General features: G+C 57.8%; 2 protein-coding genes across 3 annotated transcripts in view; one reads left to right on the top strand and one right to left on the bottom strand.

Annotated features, from left to right (window-relative positions):
- Nucleotides 1-3822, top strand: part of USP35 (ubiquitin specific peptidase 35) — a gene marked incomplete at its 5' end in the record, with an annotated part of 19649 nt that extends 15827 nt beyond the window's left edge. The window contains 3 exons of the mRNA XM_006759887.2: nucleotides 10-116; nucleotides 568-1813; nucleotides 2738-3822. Of these exons, the coding sequence (XP_006759950.1) occupies nucleotides 10-116; nucleotides 568-1813; nucleotides 2738-2905 (1521 nt within the window). The remainder of the gene's footprint in view (nucleotides 1-9; nucleotides 117-567; nucleotides 1814-2737) is intronic.
- Nucleotides 3823-4868: 1046 nt separating this feature from the next.
- GAB2 (GRB2 associated binding protein 2) overlaps nucleotides 4869-15311 on the bottom strand; it is a 46067-nt gene continuing 35624 nt past the window's right edge. For both annotated transcript variants that reach the window (XM_015561436.1, XM_006759884.2), the window contains exons 4-9: nucleotides 14092-14186; nucleotides 12610-12874; nucleotides 11035-11125; nucleotides 10624-10726; nucleotides 9293-9418; nucleotides 4869-8573 (exon numbers count right to left, since the gene is read on the bottom strand). In XM_015561436.1, the coding sequence (XP_015416922.1) occupies nucleotides 8430-8573; nucleotides 9293-9418; nucleotides 10624-10726; nucleotides 11035-11125; nucleotides 12610-12874; nucleotides 14092-14186 (824 nt within the window). In that variant the 3' untranslated portion in view covers nucleotides 4869-8429. The remainder of the gene's footprint in view (nucleotides 8574-9292; nucleotides 9419-10623; nucleotides 10727-11034; nucleotides 11126-12609; nucleotides 12875-14091; nucleotides 14187-15311) is intronic.

Genomic DNA, 15311 nt, shown 5'->3' with positions numbered 1-15311 from the left:
CGGTCCCAGCGGCCTGCCATTTCCCCCGAGAACTTCCTGTCTGCATCCTGGACACCCTGGTTCAGCCCCGGCGCCCAGCAGGACTGCTCGGAGTACCTGAAGTACCTGCTGGATCGGTGAGGGGGCGAGGCCTGGGGGAGCCCGCCCCTCCACGCTGCATTGCACGTTGGAAGGGTCTGAGAAGTGTGCTTGGGTGGGGACTGGGGCTGTGTGACGGGAGCTTGGGAGACGCTGACCTGAACCGTGACCTGGGAGTGGTGTACGTGTATACCCCTGCACCGCGCTCACCTGAGTGTGCACGTGTGTGTTCGTCACAGGCCTTGGGGGTGTGTGCACATACACACATGTGTAGCAGGTTTGTGCGCCTGTATGCAGTAAATGCACAGCGTGCGTGCCTGGCTTGTGAGTGCATGGATGCCATTTGGCACATGTAGGTATACTCCCTGTGCAGACTCCTGCATGTGCATATGTCTGACTGTGTGGCCAGCTGAGTAGGGTAGAGCATGAATCGGGCCAGTGCACTGGGAATGGACTGTGTGTGTATGGAGGCTCTGCTCCCTGCTCCAGGCTGCACGAAGAAGAGAAGACGGGGACCAGGATCTGCCAGAAGCTCAAGCAGTCCAGCTCGCCGTCCCCACCAGAGGATCCCCCTGGGCCAAGCTCCACCTCGGTGGAGAAGATGTTCGGGGGCAAGATCGTGACTCGGATATGCTGTCTCCGCTGCCTCAACGTCTCCTCCAGGGAGGAGGCCTTCACGGACCTCTCTCTGGCCTTTCCCCCACCCGAGCGCTGTCGCCACCGCCGCCTGGGCTCGGTGGTGCTGCCTGCAGAGTGCGTGGGAGCCCCCGGGTCTCCCCCACCGTCCCCAGCTCAGGTCCAAGGCAGGGCAGGTCCTCTGAGGCAGAGGAAACACTGCATCACAGGGGCTGTCCCCCCAACCATCCTGGACATGGGAGGCCTGGGCTCCCAGGGACCTGGGGAGCGGAGCCAGGAGAAGGTGGAGAAAGAGGAGGAGGAGGAGGAGAAAGGAACGGAGGAGGAGGTGCGAAAGGAGAAGGAGGAAGGAAGGACTAAAGAGGAGGAGGAAGAGGACGGGGAGAAAGTGGTAGGAGAGGAGAAGAAGGTGGAGAAACAGGAGAATGACAGCGCCTGCCCGGGCCCAGGGACCCCCAGGGCCGCCCCCTCCGGGGAGGGCTCCCGCTCCGTCCTGGACCTGGTCAACTACTTCCTGTCCCCCGAGAGGCTGGAGGAGGAGAACCGCTACTACTGTGAGTCGTGCGCCTCGCTGCAGGAGGCTGAGAAGGTGGTGGAGCTGAGCCAGGGCCCGCGCTACCTCATCCTGACGCTGCTGCGCTTCTCCTTCGACCTGCGCACCATGCGGCGCCGCAAGATCCTGGAAGACGTGGCCGTGCCCCTGCTGCTCCGCCTGCCGCTGGCCGGGGGCCGGGCCCAGGCCTACGACCTGTGCAGCGTTGTGGTGCACTCCGGAGTGTCCTCGGAGAGCGGTCACTACTACTGCTACGCCCGCGAGGGCGCCGCCCGACCGGCCCCTGCCCTGGGAGCCACGGACAGGCCGGAGCCCGAGCACCAGTGGTACCTGTTCAACGACACTCGGGTGTCCTTCTCCTCCTTCGAGTCTGTCAGCAACGTCACCTCCTTCTTCCCCAAGGACACGGCCTATGTGCTCTTTTACCGTCAGCGGCCTGGGGAGGGCCCCGAGGCTGAACCAGGCTCCCCCAGAGTCCGGACAGAGCCCGCCCTGCACAAGGACCTGATGGAAGCCATTTCCAGGGACAACATCCTGTTCCTGCAGGTGAGCAGGGCCCCATCCGAGCTCTGAGCTCCTGGCGGAGGGCTTCCCAGCACCACCCGCCCAGAGTTACTGTTCCTTTGAGTCCCTTCCTCCTTTTGTCCTTCATCCACCACTTAGTGCTGGGACAGATAGGGGACCAGACAGACACAGCCCTCACTTCAGGGGGACAGATGCTGAGTATCACCAGGTATTTATTCAGGGTTGTAAGTGCCGATGGAGCAGTGTGGGCTCTGTGAGCGGACAGAGTGCCTCTGGGCACCCAGGGGCCTCCCGACCCAGCGAGCTGCCACCGTCTACTCTTTGATGTCAAGGTTGGTGTCAAAATACTTGGCAACTGGAACACCAGGGCTCTGACAGTGAGAGGGCTCTGACTAACAACGGCAGTGGCCGCCTGGGACCTCCGGACAGCAGCACCTGGGGTCCGAGTGTGTGGGGAAGGTGGCACCCGGGGTGGGACACGGGGCCGCTTGTACATTCCCACCAGCTGCCCAGCGAGGCCCGCCTCCGTTCGGCAGGAGGCAGAGCTCGGACACAGGAGAGTCCGTGCCCAGTGCCTGAGGCAGAGCTGGACAATGGTGCCAGGAAGCTGTCGGAGGGTCCCTGTGTGTGTGACGTGACCCCTGAAATCCCTGGGCCTCCTGCCTCCTGGTGTCGCATCAGGCTCTTCGCAACTGTCAGCCTAGTTAGTCTGAATGAGTTCCTTTGCTCCAAGGGCTGGGTTTTGTTGGGAGCAGGAAGAATGAGCTGGAAGCCTCGGTGTAGATGGAAGGACGGGTCCCTCCTCCTGTCTGCCCACGGGGCTGAGCACCGCTAGGGCAGAAGCGTGGCTCCTCTGGGCCTGGGGGGACATGGGCAGGGAGTGAAGGAGGACTTGTTTCTGAGCCTGAGTTTTGAGCTTCCTGCCCCCTTTCCCCTGTGTTCCAGGAGCAGGAGAAGGAGGCACGGAGCAGGGCGGCCTACATCTCTGCACTCCCCGGGTCCCCGTGCTGGGGGAAGGGCTTCGACGAAGACAAGGATGAGGATGAAGGCTCTCCTGGGGGCTGCAGCCCTGCTGGTGGCAGTGGTGGTGACTTCCACAGACTGGTCTTCTAATGGGAGCCTCCCCTGTTCCTGCCTGTGGGGGCGCCAGCCTCAGGGGAGGCCTTGACCCCTTTCTTCTGGGAGGCCCAGGGCAGGGGGGCCTGAGAGGGGCCGTGGAGGCAGGTCCAGTCCTAAAGGCAGGCCCTTCCGAGGGCTAGAAAGGTGGAGAGGGAGCTGCTGGGACACAGGGACTGAGGTGGAGAGGTGAGACCCAAGCCCCTTAAACTTGGCCTCGGGCCCCGACACTGGGCTCGACCCCATTAGGATTTTACCAAGTGCCCTGGCCAATTAAGCACCTTAGATGGACACTCTGGCCTTGTCCCCTGCAGACCCCCGACAGGGCCGAACCTCACAGCGCCAGTGTTTGCCATCAAGTAGCCTTGCCCTTCTAGCTCCTTGTAGGTGGTCCTTTTGTTGGACAGTATGGAGAGCTGAGCAGGAGCCAGGCCTTGCACGGATTGGGGCTGCGTCCCACCCGAGACTGTCCGGCTCTCTGAGGGATTCACCGGTAACGTGTGGGTGTCTGCGCTTTCCCGAGCGAGGGGAGGTGGGAAGCAGCCTGGCTCAGGATCAGAGACTGTCTGCCCTGACCAGCGTGAGGACAGCCCCCCCAGTGGGAAGCCCCCCCCACTCCCTAGCCTGCCTCAGTGCCTGAGATGCCACTGTGGGCATCCCCTCTGGGTGAGACGGAGAATCCTTATTTACTGCCAATGTGTCTGTTTCTCACGGAGCCACTGTCTGTCCGGGAAAGCCGGCTGGCTCAGCCCCTGCTCAGTGGCCAAGAGAGAGAGCCCCAGCCTGGGGGCTGGTGGGAGGGCCTGGCGGGGAGGAGATACTGACCTCAGGTGCCCTGACACGGCTGTACCCCTTCTCCATGGAGAGCAGAGACCCAGGGTCTCAAACAGGAATAAAATGGGTTCTCTGAAGCCTTTGAAGGTGTCTTCCTTCCCACCCAGTGGCTGTGATGTCGCGTGTCTAGGCAGTAAGGAGGGTCCCCCTGCTCGCTGACTTGTCAGGCATCCCACGCAGGGGGGGCGGGGGGGCAGCACCTGCAGGGAAGTGCTCTGTGAGCAGGTGAGGACGGGAGGCAGAGGCCGGCGCTGCAGAGGGAAGGAAGAATGCCCGGCATCCTGAGGAGCGGGAGCCCTTTGCCTTTGGAGGGGTGGTGGGTGCACAGGCCAGGGGCTGCCCGATGGGTGCTGACAGGGGCCCATCGGGTGGGGCTGCAGCCCAGTATCTGGGGATTTTCAGACCCCAGGAACTCTGGCCTGTCCATCAGTAGCTCATGCCGATACCATGTTCCTTCTTCTTTCCATCTGAGATCTGAGTAGCAGGGGCCTCCCCTGGCTGGATGTGGGTCCAGGCCAGGAAGAAAGCTGGGAGGCAGGCCTTCCCCAGGTGCCATCCCACCTGTGGGGCTGGGGAGGCACACAGAGCCCTCATGTGGAGGCCCCTTTCCCACAACCCTGCCTGTCCCCTTTGGGAGAACAAACCAAGTGGGAAGGTGGTGGCCAGTGGTGTGGCCAGGGCTTGGTTTCAAGGCCTCCTGCTTGTGCTGTAGGTGGAGGAGTTGCGTTTGGGCCCAAGTGTCATAGACCCTCAAATGTCCGCTGCAGGGCCCAGCAAAAGCGGGCCGAGAGTCTGTTGGCGCCAAGTCACACATTCGTTGTTCAGTCCCGGGGCAGGGTGCCTTCTAAGAAAGATGAATTGGTGGAGGTTACTGCAGTTCCCATTTTACACACCAGGAGGACGGATTCTGAGGTAAGGAGGGTTCATTCTCGCTTCTCGCCAAGAAAAGTGCCCAAGCTTCTCTCCAAGGAGCAGTTACTTTCTGCTAAAATGAAAGCTGGCCCAGAGCCTTTCCAGGACCCCGAGAAAGCATGTTCTCATCGAGCATGTGTTCACGCTGACACACGGCACACAGGCTGGCCCGGTCCGCCCCAGCCCCTCCCACAGGCAGACATGGCAGCCCAGCTGGTTGCTTCCGTTGGACTTTATTGTTGTCCTGCTCCAACACCACAGTAAAAAGCGACCTGCACGCGTCAGGCCTGTACCATGTGTCACCACAGCAAAAATGACCCACACAAACCCGTGCCCGCCCCACCCCAGACCTACTCACAGGATAAATATGTTACAATTTTTTTGTTTTTAAAAAAGAAAACAGAATAAATTAATAACTTAAGTGATTAGGCACCAACAGTGATTTGAAAAATTAAATGTCAATTTTAAATGGTAACAGGGCAAGAACCCAAGCCTGGGCGTCTCCTAGCCTATCTCTGTTCCTGACAAACAGCAACAATTCCGTGTGAAGGATTCTAAACTTCAAGACATGTAACCAACACACACACACACACACACACACACACACACACACACACACCAAATAGCACGTGACAGCCTGACTTTCCAGTGGGACACCCCCTCAAGGAAGCCGACCTGGCCCCAAAGAGCTTGGGGTCCCAGGATGACGGCCTGTAGGAGAGGCTTTAAGCTCCTGTGGTCAGCTCATCCCCCACACTCTGCAGAGGGAGGCCCAGAGAGAGGAAGGACACACTGCGCTCTGCTTCCAGAGCTCGTCAAAGGGTGCGGCAGGGTGGGGGTGAGGGGCCTGGCCTCGTGGGGGCTGAGGCCTTAACCCCATGGCAGGTAAGGGGGCAAAGGGCAGACTGGGGTGGAGCCTGTGCTCCAATCACTGCAGAATGGCTGTGCTTCTGTCCTACGAATGGGGCAAGTTGGAGTGGTTTCAGATGGAGAGGTTACCAAACTCAATCAAGGAAGAGACTGGGTTAACTGGCTAATGTTTGGGTGTTGCCCATCCCTAGTGATCCAGACCCTTGAGAGAGGTCACAGGGAAGGGAGTTCTCCCTTAAAACAGCTGAGCATCCGCCCTATCAGGGGCCTCAGAGACCTAATCTAACCACCCATTTCATAGATGGGCAAACCAAGGTCTGAGGGAGCGACATCTCCCTGTAGCAACCTCTCCCTCTTTTCTCAGTTCCTGCTCTGCCGTGTGTAACCTGGCAGAGGTGGAGCTGGAGGTGAAGGAGGGCACCCCAGGCAGAAGTCCTGTGTTAAAGGTGCTGAGACAGCAACCCCAGTCCTGCCAGGCCACCAGGAGAGGGGAGCTTTGGCTCAAGAGGCCAAAGGACCAGTTTCTTAAACTGAGCCAACAGGTATGTGCTAAACACCCAGTAGTGTGGGGCTTGTGAGCCAGTGTCCTCTTCTCTTGTACTTCCTTCCATCTCTACCCTAAGAGTTTGGGAGTTACAGGAACCAAGAACTGAAGGGAGGGCTCCTTTCAGATTAGATCTGAACACAGTCTCTGAAGACGCCAGCCAGTCCACATCATGGCACATCCAGAAAATACTGACATTAGGGCACCCACACCTGGGCCTACCTGTAGCCTGCTGGGCACAGGGGTGGTGCCATTAAAAGCTCCCCTCCTAGGGACACAGTCAGGGCTGGATAGAGGGAACGGCACACCCGCTTATGGTAGGCCATGGCCACCACTGCCCTTTCCCATGCGGGAACACGGAGCCAGGGACCCGTACTCCCAAAGGTCTTCTGTTCCCAAAGCACAAGGCTCGCCAAGCCTTTTCCTCCACTTAAAAATCTGACCCATCTTCTGAGCCCCATCTCGGGCACCTCCTTTCCCTAGAAGCCACCTCATCTGATCTCAGCCCCTTCCCACGCCTGCCCTGGCACCTACCTCCCGGAGCAGCCTCGCTTCCTCACTCATGCTCCAGCCACTTCGGGATGGCTGTGTTTCGTCCTAGGAAGGGGGCAGCAGCATTTTCAGTCTCTCATGGCCATTACCAATACCTTGTGTCCTCAGTGCCTGTCCCAGAGCCTGGTCCCAGCAGCCATTAATACATGTGCTGGGTGATGATACGGGAGGAGGGGCTACTGTGGAGAAAGTAATTTCTCCAGGATGTGACTTCTCAGGGAGTGGTCAGGCCCTGGGCTGGTGAGGGGTGTATACACACACTCACAGAAACTGAAAGAGCGGTAGCCACCTCCATTCGGTATAGTGGGAAGTCATCTTTGTTGGGATGGTCTACTTCCCAGGGCAGGATCAAACATCTCATCTTCCCAGTTCCCTCTGAAACTAGAAGTTCTTTGGCCAAGAACTTTTAACATAATATTCAGATTCCCCCCTGGCCCTGGCTCAGGAGAAAGCGGCTGAGGTGAAGCCCCCCTTCTGTCCCTGCAGCCAGGTTTGAGTCCCACGTGGCACCTGGGCTGTGAGGGTTCAACATAGTGAGAGGAGCTGAGAAACACTCAGTTGGCACCAACCCCTGGCCCGAATCCCGCGTCATCTTCCAGGCTCTGCCCTGCTCTCTCCTTTGCACTGCTTTCCCCGCCGTCCATCACTGCTGGGAACTGACACTACACACACCACTCCCCTCACATGACATCTCTCCTTCACTTTCTGCTCCATCCTGATCCCCACAGCACTGCCTCGGCCATTCCACCGGGCTCTTTGGGTATATTTGCTATGCTGTCCCCACAAGGCCTTCACTCCTGCCTCTCATCCATCTGTCACCTGCAACCCCTGCACTGCTCATCTTGCAGAAACTTGCTGCCCATCCCCCATGTCCATGCACTGCCTTCTGCCCAGCCCACTGCTGTCCCAGGGTCGCCCCTCAGCCCCTGCATCACCTCCAGTGCCCCCCAGGCTCCCTCTCTCTCATACCCCATATCATCCAGCCCCGCCCAAGCCCTCTCTCACGTGGTACCCTCAGGTGGCAGGAACTTGAGGAGGTCCTGGGGAAGCTCTCAGGGCCGGCCCCTGAGGATCATTCTGTGTCCTTGTCTCTCCATCTCCTGGGTTATGGCCCTTTCCTTGTTCTTCTTGCCCTTCGTCCTCAGTTTTTCCTTCCTTTTGTCCTCATTCTTCTGCCCCTCCACCTGCAACAGGTGCACTGCCACTTGGCTGAAAGTGGGGGGTGGGCAATGCAGCTGGGGATCTAAGTCCTTTGTACCCAGAGACCACCTCTAACCTTCCTTCTCAACTCCTTTGCCTTTTGGTGGCCTTGCCTCTCCCCTGCTGAGACAGAAAGGGATAAAGTCCATGTCCACTTTGGTCTGCTGGTCCTCGTCGTCCTGGTCAGTGAGACGATGGGCTTTTCCGGGACTGAAGGAGGCAGCCCAGAGGCGGCGGCCAGGGGGCTGGGAGGGAGGTGAGGTGTGGAGTCCAGCTCCGAGCCCCGGCACTTCCCTCCACACATCTGGAAGGTACTCAGGTCTCACGGGCAGGAAGAGGCTGAAGGATGCTTTTGGCAAGCGCCCTAACTAAGGTGAATGGAGGCATGGCCATCACTGGTAAAAACCAGAGGTGGGCCTGGGGGGTGGAGGCGGTGCCTCCGTCAGGCCCTACCTCCCAGGAAAGGCTCAGGGTCCCTGACCTCAGTGCTTTGAAGCCAAGGGTGGCCAAGTAGAGGGGAGGTTGGAAGGGGCAACAGGAGAGGAGAGAGGGGAGATGGGGAGGAGCCAGCTTCAGTGCCTGGACCCCCCTCCAGGCTTGGCAGCCCCCTCACAGCTTGGCACCCTTGGAAGGCTCCGAGGACTGCCGCACGTCTGTCCACTCCTGCATGGTGCTCTGCAGGGCCTGCGTCTTCTCCTTGTCCACTTGGACGTAGTCCACCTTCTCGTCGGAAGTGACAGACGATGTGGACGGCTGAGGGCAGAGGGGGGAGTAGAAGTGCTGTGAGTCCCCATGAGGGGCTGGCGGGGAGCCCCAGGACGCTGTCCCGGGAGAGGAGGTTGGCCTCGCTGGCTGCTCAGACTGGCCGTAGGAGTCTTGTCCTTTTCTGAAAGTGGCCTTTAGAGCCTCCACTCCACACGGCATCATCCCTCCAGCCCCAAGGGGGACCCAGGCCCACAGCTCTGTCCCCACCCACCTCGTGACCACTCCTCCAGGGGAGGGTATGTGCTGGGTGCCAAGCAGCACCAGCCACAGGCCTCTGTGTATCCCTGCGGGGGACCTGAGCTGAGGCCAGTGCCCGCCCTGCCTCTAGACCGTGCAGATCTGTACGTCCTGTGGAGGTGGCCTAGGCCCAGAGTCCCCTCAGGCCACTGCGTCAAGAGCAGGGCTCTGGGACCCACCAGGCAGTGAGCTCTGCTCAGAGAGCTTGGGACCAGGACATAGGAGTCCCGGGTCTGTCGCTCATTCACTCTGTGCTTTTGTTTGCCCCTCTGCACAGGGAATGGCCTGGCTGACCAGGTGCCTGGGCCCACGTACCTGTGAGCTGAGGGGGGGATGGGTGTGTGTGTGTGTGTGTGAGCCCTGTAAGACCCGGATGAAAGCACAGTCAAGCAGCAAGAGGGAAGTGCTGCTGTTTGGGGCGTAGGCACCCCACCAAAGCCCTGGCCCCCACCCCAGCCCACCCCAGGCACCTTGCGGTGGGGGCTTGGAGAGCTTGGCTGGAAGTCCAGGGCCAGGTAATCGACGCTGCCGGTGCTCTTCTTCGGGGCTGGACTGTTGGTGCCGCTGGGAATGGGCGAGGCAGACACTGGGTATTGCTGTCACAGGGAGGAAAGTCCTGTTAGTAAGTTTGGGAACTGGCCTAACCCCCCACCGGAAAGCTCGCCTCTGGGAGCTGGAGCTGCTGGCCCCCCTGGAGGCGCACACCGGGTCAGGGCCTGGCGCGTGCTCACTAAAACCCTGATGGCAATACTGATTTTTTAAAACAAAGACAAAACTGGTTCAGAGCCGTGGCGTGGCCTGTGGTTGTACAGCTGCTGAGCAGGGGCGGGAACCAGGTCTGTCCTGGCTCCCAAACCTGTACTCCTCCCACTGAGCCGTCCTTCCCTCCAGGCCAGCTCCCCCCTGCAGGCTTCCCCACAGCCCAGCCCTCGCCTGCTGAATCATGACAAGAGCTCGTTCCCTTTGTGCACTGGACACTGGGAAGTCTTTTGCAGCAAATCTGCTTCTCTTGACACCCCCACCCATGACCTACAGCAGTGTGCTCCCCCAGCTGCTCAGAGATCTCCACAAGTGGCCCCGCCCCCTCAGCAGCCCCTCAGGGATTGCAGGAGGGTCCTGTCTCTGTCCAGGCCCCAGGTGAACTGCCCAGGATTTTCGCGAAGCCCCATGCTAGCGAGAAGGGCGATCGTCCTCTGCTCTGTCTGCCCCCTGGTTGGCTGGTTCATGTGCAGCAACCACCCTATTCTGTGCAGTCCTCTCTTCCCCGCCATCTCGGAGGCCCTGTGCCACGCTGCCTGTGTCTATGCCTCCAGAGTCCTTCCACGTGCGCCTCCCCTCTGCACATATGCTCATGGCCCTGAGCACAACAGCGTAAGGGAGTGAAGGGCAGATCTTTTACTTTGAAAGGTTTTTAACAGGATAGAAGAAGGAGTTAACTTTGAAGGTGCTCCTGCCACCAGTGCTTATTCTGAAAACCTGTCTAGTCACTTGGCCTGCTAACCCTTTTGGGGGCTCCCTCCTTCCCACAGGAAAAGTCCAGTCCCCCCAAGATGTCATTTGGGGTCCTCCACCTTTCCCAGCCTGCCCTGCAGCTGCACTCTCCACACCACCTGTGTCGTCACAACAGAGGCAGGCCTCCTCTGCCCCTGTGACTGCGGTCTCTTTGCGGGTAGGGACCCTGTCTTCATCGCCTCATGTGTCTCAAGAAAGATTTGCAGCAACAAACAAAATATCAAGTAATGTGGGATCCCTGGGCGGAGTGAGTGGAGTGGGGACTGAGCCTTGGGCCCAGGGGACTCACCATAGAGACGTAGTTCTCCTCACTGTCTCCTGAGTCCGTGCTGGTGATGCTCTGGGTGGAGGTGGGGCGGCAGTACTGGGAGGAGCCGGAGTTGAAGCTGTGGCTGTGGTGGGGGGAAGGCAAAGGGTAAACCTGGGAGTTTCCAGCCTCCACAGGGCCCCCAACCCTCACCCACCCCAACCTCTGCCCTCAGAGCTCCACACATCACTACCAGGTGAGGAGCTGCTTCAGGGTGGATACAACTGTTCCCCCTTCACAGGAGGAACCGAGCTCCCAGAGACATAGGGAATGCTGAGCTACTGACGGCGTTATCATCGGGCTGCAGCCTTCCTGACTCCCAGCCTGGCCACCGGTCCCCTCACCCACCCGGACGGCTCTGGGCCACCCTCCCACTTCCAAAAAGACACTCACATGGCCCTCGACCACGACTTGGTGACGGGGGACTTGAAGGGGAGCTCATCGATGACGGTGTTGCTCCGCAGGTCGAGTGGGGTTGGCTTCACTGGAGCAGGGAGGAAAATTGTGTTATCGGCAGTGAGTAATGATGTCACACTTACATGTGACACGCAGGGTGAGTGTGAGAGCCCTCAGATCATCCTGGTCGCACAGAGGGACACAGGCTGAGCGGCGATGTGCTCTTTGCCCATGTTGATAGGCCTCGAAGTCTGTCTTCAGATGCCAAAGTACAGATTTTTTGCATTGTGTCTACAGGAATCATATTTTCTGAATCTAAAGTGAGGACAGAGGGTCTGACAACAGGTTTCTCTCCCCAGATCTGTGACCATGTAGGTAAATGAGGGAGGACGTTTATATGGGAGAATGCCGGCATGACCACCTCTGACCCTCAAGTGGAGGGAGATGAAGGCCACAGCCTTGCAGGCTTCCATTCAAATGCTAAGACCTGAATTCCCAGGTGACCAGACCCACGGGGCTCATCTCCACCAGAGGTGACTCGACTTCTCCCTCTAGTCCCTGCCACGGATCCAAGGCTGGTGCCTGAGGTGGGAGCAGCGGGAACCCCAGCATGTCCTCCTGGTCCAGAGGTCGGGAACACAGAGCCAACTTCACTGAGCACCTGCTGTGGACCAGACTCAACCTCCCGGATGCTTCCTTCCGAACAACCCCGGAGGCAGGAACTACTGTTCCCACTTCACAGACAAGGAAACTGAGGCTCAGAGAACTTAAAGGATTTGCCCAAAGACACACCTAGGAAGCCTTGGATAAGGATTCCAACCCCCATTTACCTGGTTTGAATGCTCACACCTTTCTATTACGTCAGAGTGACCTTTTAATAGACTGCTTTGCCCGTTCCACTCTACTCAAATTTAAACTGTTCCAAGTTATCCTTGCACAATATTTTATGCACAAGGAGGAACTTTCAGATGTAGCGATGCCCCTCAATTCCTCTGGGAGGTACGTATTATATCAGTGATGGCAAACCTATGACACGCGTGTCAGAGGTGACACGCGAACTCATTTTTTTTGGTTGATCTTTCGTTGTTAATGGCATTTAAATCTATAAAATAAATATCAAAAATATAAATCTTTGTTTTACTATGGTTGCAAAGATCAAAAAATTTCTATATGTGACACGGCACCAGAGTTAAGTTAGGGTTTTTCAAAATGCTGACACGCCGAGCTCAAAAGGTTCGCCATCACTGTATTATATTCTCCTTTTCACAAATGAAGAAACTAGGCTCAGACACAGAATGATTTGTCTCTACTCACATGTCAGCAGGTGGCGGAGCTGAAACCAGAATGTGGCCTGTCCTGAGCCCCCACCTCCCCCCCGCCCCCCGCAAGCTCTGGACACCAGGCTTCTCCCTCAACCAGTCCCTAAGGTGCCAGACCACTGGGATGTATTTGCAGGTCCATGTGTGTGAGACTTCGGGGTGTTAAAAAGTGCAGGACCCACTTGATCGCTAAATGAATGCAAACAGCCCCTGGCCGTTGTCCAGAGATGGGACCAGGAAAGATTGGACTTACCTTTGCGGTCAGGTTTGAGGTTGCGGTTGACAGGGGGTGGCTGGATCTCACTCCCCCGGCTGGAGCCTCGATGCATAGAAAGGGCTGTTGCAGGGTAGCTGAGGGGGTCAAAGAGATGGGGTCCTGGGCTCATGGGGATGTAGACGCTCTGGGAGTTGTCACCTGCTCGCTCCAAGGCCAGCAGAGTGGAGGAGCCGGGATTCATGGGCACATAGTTGTCTTCGGAATTGGTGCTGTCTGATCGGCCTATGAGTGTTTTCCCCGGCTAGGAAGGAGAGTGACAGAAATACAGCATCACTGGCAAGAAGAAACCACAGCGGTGAGGACCTGTGCACCAGGGAGGAAAAGGCACGACCAGTGAGGTGCGCCGTGAAGCTGTAAGGCAGACCCTGGGAAACCAGAGAAAGAGTGGGCAACAGGAAGTCCCCCTGTGGGAACCTTCTAGCTCTCAGGCTCCCTTGGGGATCCCTTGTAATTTTTGATAAATGTTTAGCATGAAATCTCCTTAGTGGCTGGGCCCATGAGGCTTTCCATCTGCCCCAGGCAGAGGGCAGCACAGGCCATGGCTGCACCGGTTAGTCCAGGACCTCCCTCCACGTCAGTGTGGACTCACCATTGGGAAGTCAGTGTGTCAGGCCCTGGGCCAGGAGCATATTAGAGGCTTTGGCCCTGGCAGGTGAGGGCTGGGCCAGCTGCGCTACTCAGGCCAGCTCCCAGGGTGACTACGGGGCAGGCAGAGCTGCCAGAGTGTGCAATGCAGCAACCCTGACCACGGCCTTCCTTTAATTCTTGCCCTGTGCATCCAGAAGTAGAACTAAACTGCTTCTGCATTGGTTACCTAATTTCCATTTTTTTTCCCAGGCACCTGAAGCCAGGCCCAATCTGCTCAGCTGGGGCCTGACACCTTGCAGAACTGTGGTCAGCCACCGCAGAGGGCGGCCTGGGATCCTACATTCAAGCCATAATTATGCCTGCAGTCACACAGCCACTCCCCCAGGGGAGACCTGGCGGGTGAGGATGCAGCCTGAGATCCGCCATCCAGAGCCTGGGCCTTCTGCATTTAGACCTTCCTGTTTACCCACAGGGTTGGTGAGCCTGTGGTCTAGTGTACCTAAATACACACACTTCCTCTACAGCAGGTTCCTCAATCCAGGGAGCCCTGGTTGGGTGGCTCAGTTGGTTCGAGCATCGTCCTGTATACCACAAGGTTGTGGGTTCCATCCCTGATCAGGGCGCATATGGGAGGCAATGGATCGATCTTCCTCTCACATGGACGTTTCTCATCCTTTCCCTCTCCTTCTTTGAAAATTAATAAACATAGTTTCAGGTGAAGATAAAAAACCAAACAAAACTCAAAACTCAGCCCTGGGCTCTGAACTGAGACAAGAACTAGACAGGGCCCTAAGAGGGACATACTGTCTCTGTTCGGGTGACCTTATCCCATCTGAGCCGGCCCGAGGACGCCTGGCTGGGGCCACTCACCAGGAAAGAACTGACTCCGTCACTCATGGACTCTGAAGAGCGGCCTGCACTCTCTCCGCCTCGCTGAGGGTGGTCATAGGACTCGCAGGAAGAAGCTGTGGCAGAGGAAGGAAGACCAGATGCACACACGATTTCCTGTGTGTGGACACTCCCCCAGACCTTCCCCCAGACCCTTCCTGTGTTGCTGAGACTCCAGAAGCCACTCCGCCCCTCCCTGGGATCAGGCATTACCCTGTCACATCTCCCTGCAGCTCAGAAGTTCCTCCCAGGCTCCCAGCTCCAGTGCTGGCATCTATGTGGAGCCCCAATCACTTCACCCGCATTTATGCACCTCTCCTCTAACCACAGCCCTTACCGCCCGGGCCTCTCACTGGCCACCACTGACTCCTGACTGATGAACACACCTGATTTTACTTCCCCACCTGTGTGAGAGCTCTCTGAAGGGCAGGGTCATGTTCTCTGTGACCCTGCCATCTCTGTCCCAAAGAGCGGGGTGACTGATCAAACAGGTGATGCACTGCAAGACTGCAGAGCCAGCAGTCAGGGCCCAGGTCCAAGGCCCATCTCTGCCCCTGAACAAGTGTCTCAACTACCTCAGGCCTCACGTGGACTGGAGACGAGGCTCTGTCCCATCAGATTCTCAGGGTACTACTGGCTTCAACAACAGAGCAGATATAAAACAGGCTTTGCAAGTTACAAAGCAAATGCAAACAAAAGGCATGAATATGCTAGACTTTTTCACTGAACAGAGGAGATTACGTGCAGGGCTGGAGTACTCTATGTGGAAAACGAGTGACAGTCGAAGTTAGACGTTCAGACTTTACACAGAGATTCAAGGGGGGCTTTGGAAATGTTCTGAAGATCTACTTTTAATACTAGAGGCCCGGTACACAAAAATTTGTGCACTCGGGGGTGTCCCTCAGCCTGGCCTGTGCCCTCTGGCAGCCCAGGAGCCCTTGGGAGATGTCCACTTGCCAGCGGGGACCAGACCTAAGCTGCAGTTGGACATCCTTAGTGCTGCTGAGGAGGTGAGAGAGGCTCCCACTACCACCGCTGTACTGGCAGACATCAGCCTGGCTTGTGGCTGAGCAGAGCTCCTCCCATGTGAGAGTGCCCTGACCACCAGAGGGCAGCTTCTGCATTGAGCGTCTGCCCCCGGTGGTCAGTGTGTGTCATAGTGACCAGTCATTCCCAGTCGTTCTGCTGTTAGGGTCAGGTTG

The sequence above is a fragment of the Myotis davidii genome, unplaced genomic scaffold (assembly GCF_000327345.1).
Source record: "Myotis davidii unplaced genomic scaffold, ASM32734v1 scaffold916, whole genome shotgun sequence".
Lineage (NCBI taxonomy): Eukaryota > Metazoa > Chordata > Mammalia > Chiroptera > Vespertilionidae > Myotis > Myotis davidii.
This window is presented reverse-complemented; position numbering and strand designations above follow the sequence as displayed.